The sequence below is a fragment of the Pararge aegeria genome, chromosome 10 (genome assembly GCF_905163445.1).
Source record: "Pararge aegeria chromosome 10, ilParAegt1.1, whole genome shotgun sequence".
Classification (NCBI taxonomy): Eukaryota; Metazoa; Arthropoda; class Insecta; order Lepidoptera; family Nymphalidae; genus Pararge; species Pararge aegeria.
In genome coordinates, this window is record NC_053189.1 from 18,284,452 (window position 1) to 18,299,766 (window position 15,315).

Below are 15,315 nucleotides of genomic sequence, written 5' to 3' on the forward strand. Positions count from 1 at the left end.
TCAATTTTATTTATTTGCTGATACAGGTAAATAGGTGTACAATTAAAATACTGGTAATTACAATAATGTTAAAAAATATATGAAATAAGCTTTAATAAAATAATAAATTACAATTGAGTTTATATGGGCACATGTCAAAGAGAGAGAGAATGCTGAGAATACCTGAGATGCTTTGATTTAATGTTATGGTCAAAGTCAAAGTCAAAAAAAATCTTTATTCAAGTAGGCCCATAGGTGGCACTTTTGATGCGTACGTAAGAATTACACGGTAGTGAGATGATGGCGATAAACACATTCGTAAACTTAAAACTAAAGCTACGAGGGTTCCAAACGCGTCCTGGTCTAAGAAGAAGCCCACAACAAACTTAGCCGGTTGTGTTTTTTTTTTGTTATCACCATCTCACAATGTCATTTAAAATTATTCGAAGAGCAGCCTGGTTAGAGAAATAATTCACATATGGTAACAATAATTAATATTTTCCCTTTATTTTTTAGTGAACACGTCTTTACGAGATTGTATTTGGACAGACGTGTGTGAAATAGCCGTGATTCGCGACCACTGGACTTCATGAAGAGAGTGAATTTGACCTGCGATTTCTCTTTACTAAATACTTAGTTACTGTAGACTATTGATGTAAGTGAAATTAGTGCTGTTCGCAACGATGGACCGCTCAAAGGACGCGAACAAGGTTACGTTCGAGGAAGCGCTCACTAGAACAGGTATGTGTTTCCGGATAACGGCTAAACAATTATCTTCCTTGTAGTTTTCTAAAAATTAGAAATCTTGCTATTATTGAATAACGATTCACGATCTCCCTGGTGCAGCGTTGAGCGCTGTATTTCCAAATCCCTCGTTCAATCCCTAGCAGGGGCAATTTGGGTTTTTTTTATTCCAGAATTTTCTCTAGTCTAGTCTGGAGGCTTCGGTCTAGGAGCGATTTAGCGTTCCGGTACGATATCGCGTAGAAACCGAACCGGGCTGTGGGTTTAATATAAAAGCTGTTCCCCTCAACATATATCATCTTAGACTGATGAGATTGCAGTCAAGGGCTAACTTGTTTAAAAGAAATATATAGATTTCGCTATCTATAGTCCCTACTAGTACTGATCCAAAATAATACTGTGAATATAAAAGTTACCAAGTTCGACTCAAAAAAATTCAAAATTCAATATTCATTTATTTCAAGTAGGCTTAATATAAGCGCTTTTGAAACTTTAAGTATGTTTGTTGGTAGTGACTCTTCCACCGGATCGGAAGGCAGATTGTACCGAGAAGAAGCCGGCAAGAAACTCAGCAGTTGCTCTTTTTCAAACTCGTTTTACAATTTAACAATCTTTGTTCTATCTTGTTCGGCCTAATGGCGCAATGGGCAGCAGCTCTGCTTCTGAGTCCAAGGCTGTGGGTTCGATTGCCGCAACTGGAAAATGTTTGTGTGATGAACATGAATATTTTTCAGTGCCTGGGTGTTTATCTGTATTTATAAGTATTTATGTAAATTATTCATAAAAATATTCATCAGTCATCTTAGTACCCATACCACAAGCTACGCTTACTTTGGGGCTAGATGGCGATGTCGTGGTATATTTATTCATTTTATTTTATTATCGATTTTGAAGTTATTCGGACAGGTAGTTTTCAAATATTGCTCTCGTTACTTTTGCGCGTCTCACAACTAAGTAAATTTATATTGGCGAGATTTTGCATGGCCATTGGATGTCCAATTGCGGTCGTTTCATGCAGCAGAAAAAAATATCGAATAGGTACTTAATTTTACCTGCTTCTCACAAATCTCCATTTAATTTTGTGAGCAGCAAAGATTCTTATGTTAATTTATTATAACTATCGCAGTAAGTTCATTTAATTTGAATATTGCTAAGAATAACTGCAAACCGCTTAGACTCAAAAGTGCCTGCCATATGGCTACTTGAATTAAGAAAGTTTTAAATTTTACCGTTGGCAATGAGGCATATTGTTATACCTTTCATTAACAATGTGATCATCGGCATGCGCTACGATTTTGTTAAGCATGCGCTACAGTAGAGTAGTACCATTAACCTCATAACAGCATAAAATGTGTCCCCATTTGAAGCGCCACGGGTGACATGCGAGTGTGTCTGGAACTAGTAATATTGTTTAGTTATTCTAGTTTTAGTTCCTTGGACACTGGTTTTACAACGTCACACTTATGAATGAACTAGCTTCTGCCCGTCTTGAACTTCATCTGCGTGGACTTCAGAATGGGGTCTAAAGCTTCGCTCCTTAATAATTTTTTATCCTACACCGGACTATCTGAGAGATCGGTATAGAAAGTACATGTCCTTTTCCATAGCATTGGTGACATGCGTACCAAATTTCAAAGCTGTCTGCCCGCGGCTTAGTTCGTTATCAATTTTCCCTCGGTAACTTCTTAAGGAATCGGGATAAAAGGTAGCCTATGTTCTTCTCCACGTCAAAGGCTACATGCATGCCAAATTTTATCCAAATTCATTTAGCTTTGAGTAACAAACATCCACACATTCACATTTGTATATATATATTACTAGCTGTACCCTGCCACGCTTCGCTGTGGCACATTGTGATTGAATGGTGGAAAAACAATCCTTGATGCGTATTATATATTATGCTAAAATTTCAGCTCGATCGGGGCAGGACTTTTGAGTTTTTGAAGCGTACAAAAGCCAACATAACATTTTTTATATATTATATATATAGATATAAGTAGGATTAATGAATGAATACACGTTTACTACTAGTACTAATCCAAAGTAATACACCAGACAAAACACAACTTACTCGATGCAATATAGTGCCCAATTCTTTCAGGCTTTGGACTGTATAGCTACCTCGTGGTGAGCCTCGCGGGATGCATAGTACTCGCGCTGGTGTGCATCGCGTTCGGCACCACCATCATCATTCCCACCAGCGCCTGCGAGCTGGGCACCACCTCCTCGCAGCGAGGGATCCTGGCTGCTGCACCGGTTGTAGGTAAATATCATTTACATACTGATGGAACTCATAAATGTTTTATTCATGTATCACAGGCACATATGAAGCGAACATACATTTAACATGTTACCACTAATGTTAGGCGATGGTGATAACTGCATTCGTTAACTTAAAACTTATTTTTATGCTTAATATTATGACAGTATTTTTCTTAAGGACTGGCGCAATGGTGAACGCCGTGAATTTAAGTAGGAAGTCCCGGTGTTCGGGTGCAATGTCATGTAGAAACCTATTAGGGAGTATGACTATCATACTCCCTAACAGGTTAGCCCGCTATCTTAGACTGCATCATCACTTACCACCAGGTGAGATTGTGTGAAAAGAAGCCACTAATAAACTCCTACGACCTCAGACCTCCCTGGCACATTGGTGGGCGCTGTAGTTTTTAGTACGAGATCTCGTATTCAATTCCCAGCAGTAGACATTTGAAAATTTATAATTTCAGAATTTTCTGATCTCTGGTCTGGTCCGGTGGGAAGCTTCGGCCTTGCCTAATTACCACCTTTACGACATAGTCGTGCCACTCAACGATTTTGCTACCTAAGAACCGGTAGTAACATTAAATCAATGCTAAAAACACCAACATATGTTATAACATAAACTTAAAATAAGGGCGATGGGAACTGGGTCGAATTAATTATATAGATAAACTTCAACAAATTCCTCGTGCCCGATTACCCGTTCTTATAAGTAGCGATTGCAAAATAACCTGTGCAACCAGTAAAAGTGAATAAGAATAAATAACTCGAACTATTCGCACTTAACTGTATATGCAGAACTGCAACGGATAAGCCGCGTCTGGCTTCATTGACTCTGTCTTATTATAAACGTGACTCATAATAAATACATCCTCGATTTCATTTAATATATCTCTCCATTGATATAATATGTTACTACCCTGTCTCTATCTGTAAACAGGTACTTTATATCCTATCATTTATCTTTGAACTCGCGTTCAATTCTGACGTATCTATTTCCTTTATTGTCAGTTCATAAAACTACTCGTATGTGTCAGTAATAAACGTGGATACAGAGATAAATTATTATGTCTGCTACGTGACATACAAACGATCTTATCTTTTTAGGCGTTTTTTAAGATTTCCCACTTCATATTTGCGTGCGTAGGAATCGACTCGAAACCACGGTAGTCGGCATGTTTGACACATGCAAAACTGAAAAACTCAAGGAAGTCTTAAAGAAATATGCACTAGAGTTTCTGTCATAAAATTCTCCTACACTATCCGGAGATAATAAATTGTCATTGGTTGAACTGGTTGATCCAGTAAAAGTATCGAAACGGGATCTCTCTCTCAGTTTGTTGTGGGCTCTTCTTAGACCCGGGCGCGTTTGAAACCCTGGTAGCTTTAGTTTCAAGTTGCCGAACGAAGTTATCACCATCCCCTTACAATTATGTAAACATATTTGACGGCCGATTGGCGCAGTGGGCAGCGACCCTGCTTTCTGAGTCAAAGGCCGTGGATTCGATTCCCACAACTGGAAAATGTTTCTGTGATGAAAATGAATGTTTTTCAGAGTCTGGGTGTTTATATGTATATTATAAGTATTTAGGTATGTATACTATTCATAAAAATATTCATCAGTTATCTTAGTACCCATAACACAAGCTACGCTTACTTTGGGACTAGATGGCGGTGTGTGTATTGTCGTAGTATGTTTATTTATTTATTTATTATTTATTTAAATATGTATGAACGCTTCATAAGTGCTTGTGAGAGGCCTACATAAATAAAGAAATTTTGAATCCTACGATCTACGATATATCTTTCTTCTCGCTCACATAACTAAATATGCCTTTGAGGCGACTTTCAAACAACTGACCAAAAAATATGTCGAGTTCATATATAAAACTAGCGGACCCCAGCGCCATCTGTCAGGCTGATTTGTGAATCTAAACCACCCAGGGTGCCACCCAAACGCCATCGATTCGCCCACCGATCGGAATTGATAACATCCCCGCGCGCGCCGACGACGACTTCGCTGACAGTGACGCGGGGTCATTTCACGGACACGACAAACCTAGAAAGGGGCTAAAACAACAAATACCAGGGCAGCTTAGCTGCCCTGCGAATATGACCCGGGTAAGGAGGCGTTGCCTCGAGGCCCGTACCCCCGACCGGCCTATTGGCCGCTTGGAGATGACCCGCACGCCACCCAAACGCATACCGAAAAATTCATTCAAATCGGTCCAGCCGTCTAGGAGGAGTTCTGTGACATACACACGCACACAAGAAGTATATATATATATAAAGATGAAACACAAAACTTTTAACTCCAATTAACCTTAGTAGATACCAGTATCTATACGGAGATACTCTATCCACAGGTCCCAGGGTTATGGCATTTCGATAAAGCAAAACAACTAGTTTAGAGTTTTGTTATGTAACTTGCCCCAAATCTTTGTGTTAGTAAATTTAGCAGTAGGAGAGCTTTTTGACCCAGAGCTCGTCCGAGGAAGTAGGTACTATCTCCATCGCTTATTTCTGCCGCTAAGCAGCATTGTTGCGATGCTGTGTTTCGGTTTGAAGGGCGTGGTAGCATGGTACATGAGGTTTAACACCTACGCCTCAAATTGGTGGACACAGGGCCGCATGGCGCTGCACTTTGATACATAGTCTGTTAAGTTATATATATAGTAAAATCAGTCTCACGCGCACACACACAAGCGCGTTTACATACACACACCACATGCACACAAAACATAAAGATTTTAAACTAAGGTGGTTAATCAGCATTTCTTAAATATATTGGATGGTTACGTTCCATGCAACTTCAAATATCGACAAATCCAAAAATATTATCGCGGTATGTACCCGTTGAACTATATTTAAGACATAAAATATTTACAAACACACTGCATGTTTAATTTGCATATCGTAAAATAAAAAAATAAATGCATTATATTATCAAATTTAAATAAAAATGTATTTTGTACCGGAAGAGCGAGATTTTTTGGCACAGATTTTAAACTAAACAGAAGATCACCTTATCCTTATCAGCTATTGTTATATGTGAACACGCAAATTTTAATTTGGTTTCATTTCAATATATATCCCTCTCCCATGAATGACATGTGTCCAGGACATAAATAGGTAAGCTAGCTTTAACGATGATGTCTTTATTCCAGGGTTGATCCTCGGCGCATTGATATGGGGTTACCTGGCGGATATATTCGGAAGGAGATTAACTCTGATGATATCGCTTATCGCGTCGGCGGCGGTCAACTGCCTCGCCAGCTTATCAGTCAACTGGTGGATGCTAATGTTTCTACAATTTTTTTCCACGTTCCTGTGAGCAATATCAATATAACTAGTAACTATAAACAACTATTTATTTATTTTTACTCTTTATTTAAATAAATAAATATACTACGACAATACACAAATCGCCTTCTAGCCCAAAAGTAAGCTTTGCTTGTGTTATGGGAACTAAGATGACTGATGAATATTTTTCTGAATAATATACATAAATACTTAGAATATACATATAAACACCCAGACACTGAAAAATATTCACGCTCATCACACAAACATTTTTTTTCCAATTGTGGGAATCGAACCCACGGCCTTCTACTAACAAAGCAGGATCGCTGCAAACTGCGCCAATCGGCCGACAATTTGCACACTTCAAGTAAAAAACAACAGAAGAAGAATTAAAAAAAACACAGACAGGACTGCACACAAAAGGCAGCCTTATCCTAGGCAATCTTGGGATAAGGAAAACAAGAGGATAACAGACGGCAGGTTGTGCATTTAAAAAAAAATGTGTGTGTGTTATAATGTATACACATAAGAAGTAAAACTTGTTTATGACATTTTTTTTTTTATTTTCTTAATACAATTAATTGATGTTTAATATAAAATATCAGTAAAATCAAAAACTGAAGTAACACTAAAATAACTTTAAAAAAAATACCATAATCAAACCCAGCTGTTGAATATATTAGAAATAACTATGGCGCGTAACGGAAAAAATGTGACTTAGAAATGAAGATGGCGCGTAACAGAAAAACGTTACATTAATAACGATTACATAAATACGATAAAGGAGTTTCACTTCAAAAAATGCATACGAATAACCACCTTCAAATACTTGAACTGGATTATGCAAAACTATGTTGTCTGGCGGTAGGCTAGGTACCGACAAAAACGTGCCGCTGAGCGATTTGGCGTTCCGGTATTATGTGGCGTAGAAAAGAGCTACTGCTGAGTTTCTTCTCGGTAGAATCTGCCTTACGAACCGGTGGTGGAGTCACTACACACAGACATACTTGACGTTTCAAAAGTGAATGAATTTTGAATTTTTGAAACGGATTAAATGGGTTAAATATAACTAACATACTCCCTAACAGGTTAGCCTACACTCAGACCGTCAAACAGACCGACGTTGACGGTTTTTTGGGGGTTTTAGATTTCTCTGATCTATCTCCTTTGCGAAATTTAATCAAATTAGTTCAGTTATTGTTGCGTAAAACTTTTGAACTTAATCTTATATCTTTAAACGAGCAATTCTTGTATATATATAATTGGAATATCGGAATCGGCTCCGATTTTCATGAAATTTAGTATACAGGGTACAATAAATCGATCTAGCTAGGATTCATTTTTAGAAAATATCATTTTATATGTGTTTTCCGGTAATAACCGGTTTGGTGCAACGAAGTTGCACGGGTCAGCTAGTATTAGTTACTGTAAGTAGGACTTATAATTATTTTCTTCTGTGCAGATGTGCGGGCTTGTATCCGCAAGCTATGACGATCGTCAGCGAGAGTGTTCCGTTGAGTAAGAGGAACTTATCCGTGTTGCTGGTGGGCAGCATATTCCTCCTGGCGCAAGGACTTATGGCATGTAAAGTACTAATCATATTTTATTAAATTCTCGACAATGCAATACGTAGGTTAAACTTGATTGCGTCTTACATGGGAACTTTTCTACGAGCAACGAATTAGTTTGAAAAAATCGGACTTACAAAAAAGGAGGGTCTCAATTCGGCTGTATTTTGTTTTTTAATGTCTTTGCAGCTCAGAACCCTGACATTTATAAGCAAATTCGAAAATTGTATTTTTTAATTTAGACATTTTACTTGGCACCGACTTAAAAATGTTGCAGAAAATATTTATTTCTTGCTTTTTAGTTCTAATAATAACAAAGTCTGTTCTTCTTTGCTATTTTTTTTTTAATATCAGTAATTAAAAAACCAAAACAGCCGGTCTCAGTTAACTCAGTTGCTAAGTCTTTTGTTATCATTACTATAATCAATATTTAGCCATAAAACAAGATCTTTCTAAGGCGTTTTCGCAAGGAATAAATTTTTTATATATATTGGATATAATTAATACTTCCAAGCATCAAAGAACAGTTTTTCAAAATTAGTCTTCATTATTATTTATTATTCATACTCTTTGTTTGCACACAAAAATATTGAAAAAGAAGCAGTATTTAAAAGGCGGCCTTATCGCTTAGTAGTGATCTCTGTTAGGCAACCTTAGGAAAAAGAAAACAAAAGGATAACAGACTACAGGATGTGCATAATAAAAAAATTACATACTTATACTTGAACCAGATTACAAAAATAAAATAATACATAATATAATAAATATTTAAAAAAAAACTAATACATACTTTAACATATCATAAGTACATAAATAACAGTAAATACATATAGTGATTTTTGACAGCTTTCTTAAATATATCAAGCGATTAAGACTGCCTTCATATCTATTATGTAATAATATCTCTTAGTCAACTATCTAAATGGGTATATTTTTTTCAGTGTTAGCGATACCAATAATACCGCTCACCTTCTCGTACTATTTGCCAAGTCTTGGCATCTACTGGAACTCCTGGAGAACGCTTTTGATTGTGTACTCTATGCCTAGTCTGCTCTCCGCATTATGGCTATATTTCATGTGCGAGAGCCCCAAGTTCCTGATTACTAAAGGTCGAGAGACAGAGGCGATGGAAGTTTTGAGGAAAATGCATAGGCTGAATAATTTAGGAACAAAGACTGAACTAAAAGTAAGTAATAAATTTTTTGACCTATCAATTACCTCGCCTGTAAGTTATCCAATTTTTGTTTTTTGGTAATAATTGATGGAGTTAGCAGATGGACACAGGGCGGCAAGACGTGTTCTAGCCAAGTTTTACATTATTTATGCCTAGCAAAGTTTTGCTTTATTTATAGGCGATGGTTTTTCGGTCAGCTATCTGCTTGGACCATCAATTATTACTATTACTTAAAAAAAATTGCATTATATTTAATGCTTTTATGAAGAGCTGTTCTCGTGGGAATTTAAATTTTTTATGTGATCGACGAAAATTTGAATGTTAGACCGTTTTTAACGGAATTCACTACTATGGACTAAATTCGAGAACAGGAATCTGAGATATGTATAGCTAGCTCATAGCCCCGGTACACCGCGGTTCGCTCAGCCAAATCTTGGTAACCGTTCAGATGTCCACCTTTACTGCAAATATCTCTATCTAATCCACAAGTAATGATCTGATTATCTCAGTTGAATCCGACTATACTTACCGACTCCTGTAGACCTTAATAAAATATTTTCCTTTTCATTTATTTTTTTAGATAGAAGAGGCAATTCTGTTACTACCGCTCGAGGATATAAACTCCAAATCGAGTAATAACCAATGCGCACCGTTGTTCAGGCCGCCCTTGCTGAAATCTACAATCATCATGACAATTTTGTATTTATTTCAACAGTTGAGTATTGGACATTACCTACTTCTAAAATATTAAGATTAAAAAAGAAAACCTTGATATAGGTACGTGGCGCATTTTTACTGTTTATACCTTCAATGTTTCCTAGAAGAAAAGTCTAGAAACTTTTAAAAATATTGGATAGAAGCAGGCGTTACTTTGTGGAAATCCATGATATACAATGAAAATTTTCTATGCTCCGCGAAAGATAGCAAGGGATTCCTTTAAGACCTACGATTATACATACAGTAAACTTTTCCTGGGGAAACGTGTGTAGAGGACGACGTGAATTACACGTAAACGTAAACGTACATTGCCGAAGGTCTGTTTGAGTATAAAGATTGAAATAATAGTAAATTAAACCACACAGATTCTCCTGTTTTTTGCGAAGCATAGCAAAGTAAGCTTAATTTCCATTGTGAACTTTAAAAACAAACGTTTAAATTAAGAAGGCATGAACGGTATAACGTGTGTTGCTTCCGCTGCACCGTGTGTTGAACCTTGCTCATTTTTTATTATTATTGATCAATGAAGGGTGGACAATTGGTGAAGCAATATGAAAAAAAGTTGTTTATCCCAAGGATTTACTCAAAAATATATTTAACTCCCCGCTTTTGTAAATAACACCACACGAACAAAAGACTAACAATTTGTTAATTAGGAAGTAAAGTGATACCGGTCTATATTCCTTAATATCAGCATATTGTGCTCGAATAAAACTTTTTATAAATGTTGAATAAAATCAGATGTTATATTGTGGAAGTCCATGAGAAACAACGATCATTTCATATCAATTGCTTTAATCTTTTGTCATTTATAATTTCATGAATATATATTTCTTGTGTGCGTGTGTATGTCACTGCACTCCTCCTAAACGGCTGGACCGATTTGAATGATTCTTTTGGTATACGTTTGGGTGGCACCCTGGATGGTTTAGATTCACAAATCAGCCCGACAGATGGCGATGGGGTCAAGTCGCATACTCTACGTTTTGCTTCGAGAAAAAAATAGTAACTATATAAGTTCGGAAGGCAGATTCTACCGAGAATAAGCCGGCAAGAAACTCAGCAGTTGCTCTTTTCCAAAATCAACAATATATATTTTACATTTTAACAACTAAACAACATTGTTGCAATGGTGTATTCCGGTCTAAAGGGCTTGATTTCCGGTGTAATACAGGCACGTGAGGCTTAACACCTACGCCTCAAATTGATGGACACAGGGCGGCACGTTACAGGACGTGCTCCTTGCATGCCCTGTGAAGTGTTGCTCTGTTTATAGGCAATGGTTTTCTACTTACAATCAAGTGGGCCATCTATCGCGGTCCATCAATTATAAAAAAAAATTTTTTTTTAGAATGCCAGCATTTCTGGTCTGGTTCCCAACTATTGCCGCTCAGTTCGTGCACATACTGGAGACAGGCGAGGGCTCGAATCTCACATTATGTAGCATCATTAGGAAAAGCATTGAGTCACCTCCCGAGGTAAGAGTTATTTACCAAAACTATTTTAACTTCTTGAACATGTATTTCGGAGTATTAACATAAGAAGCGGTGATAGCCCAGTGTGTAGGAGTTCGCCTTCACTTTCGTGGGGCCGAGCTCGATCGCAGCACGCACTCACGTTTTAATCAATTAAAATATCACTTGCTTCAATGGTGATGGAAAACACCGTGAGGAAACCTGCATGCCTAAGAGTCTACATAACGTTCTCAAAGGTGTGTGGAGTCCACCAATCCGCATTGGGCCAGTGTGGTGGACTACGGCCTTAACCCCTTGTCATTGTTGAAGGAAACCCGTACCCTGTAGTGGGCCGATAATGGGTTGATATGATGATGAGGATTAAGGCACCTACAGGTTCTGTTGAGAGCCTTTTATTGCTCTTGCCCTTGTGTTACCCCTCCTCTTAACGCGGGTGTTGTATCACAAGGGAATATAATGCAGAACTGGCGGCAGCCTTTTCTATCTACTACGTTCTGCTGTGATCACAAACCCATCTGCCCAGCGTGGTAATATGGGCAAACCCCCCCGTTATTAGAGGCTTTTAGTCCCTCAGTGGGCTGTGTTAGGATATTGATAATTGTTTGTGCTCTGTATACAACGTGTAACGGAATGACGATATACTGTTGAAGGCTGCATAAGTATATTTCATACTTTTTATACCGACATTAAGCTCGGTTCCTTTGGGAGAGGGGATAAAAGTGTTTGACGATTTTACACCGTAACTCCGATTAAAATAATTATTTTTGTACTATAGAAGTTATAATATGTGTTTCATTATGCCCAAACTGTGTAGATCTGATGAATGTGGTTGAAGATAGAGGACAGAACTCCTCAGCGGACAGCAGCAAACCCCTTAGCGATACTGATACTTTTTTTTTTAGAACTACAACTAAATTGAATGCCACAACAAAAAACTAAATAAAACGCAGACGAAGTCGCGGGCAACAGCTAGTATTAAATAAAAGAAGCTTATTTATTTTTCCATACAATTTAATTCAAAACATTCTAAGGGTTTACTTATGACAACCCTATTCGGATATAAGACCGAAACGTGCATAGTACCTACGCTACACGACGCGTACCTAATCAAGTGACAGGTCGCAGGAGTCACGTGATTCTACTTTTGAATGTGATGTTAGGGCTGTATCTGATTTCTTTCAGTAAAAACTATGGCACTGGTTTGCTCATAACTCTGAGCGTTTCAGTTACACAGATAAGTCTCAGAGACAATAAATAATATATCTATAAAGCCTGTGAAGTATTATTTCGGTTTTCATTCACACGTTGCATGTAACTTGCTATGCATCACGCAGTTGATTTGAGGTATTATTTGCAATAGACATATCCATCGTTCTTCCCATAGGAATTACGAGAAGCACGTTGTATCGGAATCATGGGCGTACCCAGCTTCTGGTATTAGGGAGGGGGGTCCGCGGCTGATACTAAAGCTAAATCTGTATTTTTAGTCTATATCTTCGCCGCTATACATTTTAGTGTTCATACATTTTCTGCGAGATTTCCAGAAAGTGGAAGATATCTAAAGACTGTTTCGTTAAATAACTTAGTTTTTATTTTTTTCAGGCTGCGGATTCTTGCAACTTAAATGTCACATCACTTCTTATAGTCCTGGCTTTTGGTGCCGTACAGTCCCTAGCGAATGTTGTTATAAGCTTCGTAAGTGTTGATTTGCTGTAAACGTGCGGAATTCAATAAATATGATATGTTACTACCTGTTTGAGCATAATACATTTTATGTAATTCAAGAGATACGAACGTCAATTTGTCGAAAATCTTATGAGATTGTACTGTTACTCAAGCATGCAAAAACGGCTGAACGGATTTGGATGAAATTTGGCATGCATGTAGCCTTTGACATGGGAAAGAACATAGGCTACCTTTTATCCTGGAAATAAAAGACTTCTCGAGGGAATAAAAACCTTAATCCACGCGAACGAAATCGCGGGTATCAGCTAGTTGTCAGTGTATTAGGTTAACAAATAAACTTTACTCACTCTTGGGAAAGAATCATAGAAGAATGCAATGAGAATGCAATGATAGAGTAGATCGTTGTAGGTACCATAACTTAAATTTCTTTGTACAGGTCGTTGATTTCACCGGTCGACGCAACTTGGTTATGCTCGTAACCGGCCTTTGTGGAATTTGCGGTATCCTCGTTAACCTGATACCCAACGCCATCGCCAGCGGGGTTATGTTCTTGATATTCCTCATCGGCATCGTCACTTCGGGACTGTACACTGCCATCGCTGTCGCTTTGTTTCCCACTTCTCTTAGGTGAGCTATATTGTGTAATTCGTAGTAGTTCCTGTGCGTGACATGACAAGATATTCTAATTATAAAATTTTGAATATTTCCAGAACTCTAGCGGTTGCGTTGATCACGACAGGGCATCGGATTGGGTCCTTCGCGTCTATGCAAATCGTCAATCTACTCTTCGAAACTAACTGCGAAGCTGGTTTCTACGTGTACGCGACTATATTTGCGTGTAAGTTTCCAAAATTTACCTAATATATCGATGATCAGCAACTTCGCCCAATGTTTTTCAAGTTAGGAACATGGAACACGTGTTTTAGATTTATTTATTTTTATAAGGACTACCAACAAAATTATAAGTACTTTACTTATAGATAAACTAGCTTTACGTTAGTCACAGCAGTGATTAGTAAGTACGATAACCTAATTTAATAAAAGAATTTAAATAAACCAAAGTTAGTACCTCATAAACAGATAAAATAATAATGAAAATATATAGGTATGTAAATTTAAACAGAAACTATAACTTATATAACCAATATATAATATCCAATGTAGTAGGTGTAATGAAGGTATATTAGGAGCTTTAAAGGTTTACACAGAATTAAGAATGTACAGAAACCGTGTATACGACTAATATTGAAGCTTCCAAAATCACTACACTTTGGAATAGTTTCTCGAACAAACGGTTAGTCATTCATGCCATTCCAGTAGTTCATTCCATTTAGCAATTATTTCACCCCTAATTTTCTAAGCGTTTGCCATAAAATGGGAAAATGGGAAAAAAAATTAAGTTAGTAACATTCCTCGGGTGTAAAGTGAGACGTGCGCGGGGCGTTTTCACTGCTTTAGACACAATGCACTGCATACAATAATGTTCTTAATTCAATGTATCTACAATTAACTTTAGACACTTAATTAGAAACTATTGTCTATGCTAGTACAGTAAATTACTTATTATTAGTAAAAGGATTGAATAAGTTATAAATTACACGCACAGATTCTCCTGCTTTTCGCGGAGTATAGCAAATTAAGCTTAATTTTCATAAGATCCATTCCTTGCAAGACTTCCTTATATTTCTTTCTTTATTCGTGCTTTTTCGATTGATTCAGACATCTTTATACGAATATGCTAAAACTTGTTTTTTTTGTTGAAGACGAACCACTAGTTAATTTTGTTTTCATTTCAGCGTCTGCTGTTGTAGCATCATTTCTAATCGACGATCGGAAACTTGGACGGGTATGCAAAGACGCTACAAAGTTATAGTCTGAACGCACCTTCATCTCACACCAAAATCACGTGTGCATAAATCCTCTTTGCAGAAAATGCAACAGTCTTTTTAAGTTTAAACTGCGCCAAAAATGATTTGTTAAAGTGTTGGGTGCCACGATTGCCAATTATGTGCCCTTATAATATAAGTATAATAATTATCTACTTTAAGACTTGTACCTACATTCGCAATGGTTAATTTTCTAAATTAACCCTCAGTTAAGTACTACTACGTCAAAGAAGAATCAAAAATGAAGCCTTTCTACCTGATTTTAAAGCTCAAAATCACCAATCACAGTCAGCATGGAACGGTTGTAATATAGTTTTTTTTCCAGAATTTACGACTCCATAGTTTTAAAGATAAAGTCGTTTTTACTTTGACCTTATAGTGTTTCAATACTCAAAAACATCTGTACGATTGCGAGCATACAAATCATACCAACATGAACAGAGCCAGCTGTTCAAGGCTTGTGGTGTTTTAATGTAATATTACGGTTACAAATCAATTGTTATTTATTCGGAGCTTTAAAG

The 15,315-nt window shown here is 37.2% G+C and overlaps 1 protein-coding gene across 1 annotated transcript; it reads left to right on the top strand.

The window, feature by feature from the left end:
- Positions 1–662: 662 nt before the first annotated feature.
- On the top strand, positions 663–15,003 carry LOC120627094 (putative transporter svop-1). The gene is made up of 11 exons (XM_039894941.1): positions 663–720; positions 2,825–2,986; positions 6,153–6,315; positions 7,751–7,872; positions 8,798–9,046; positions 9,615–9,744; positions 11,099–11,225; positions 12,825–12,917; positions 13,345–13,535; positions 13,619–13,746; positions 14,705–15,003. The coding sequence occupies exons 1-11, from the start codon at positions 663–665 to the stop codon at positions 14,779–14,781; spliced, it is 1,500 nt and encodes a 499-aa protein (XP_039750875.1). The 3' UTR covers positions 14,782–15,003.
- The last annotated feature ends 312 nt before the right edge of the window (positions 15,004–15,315 follow it).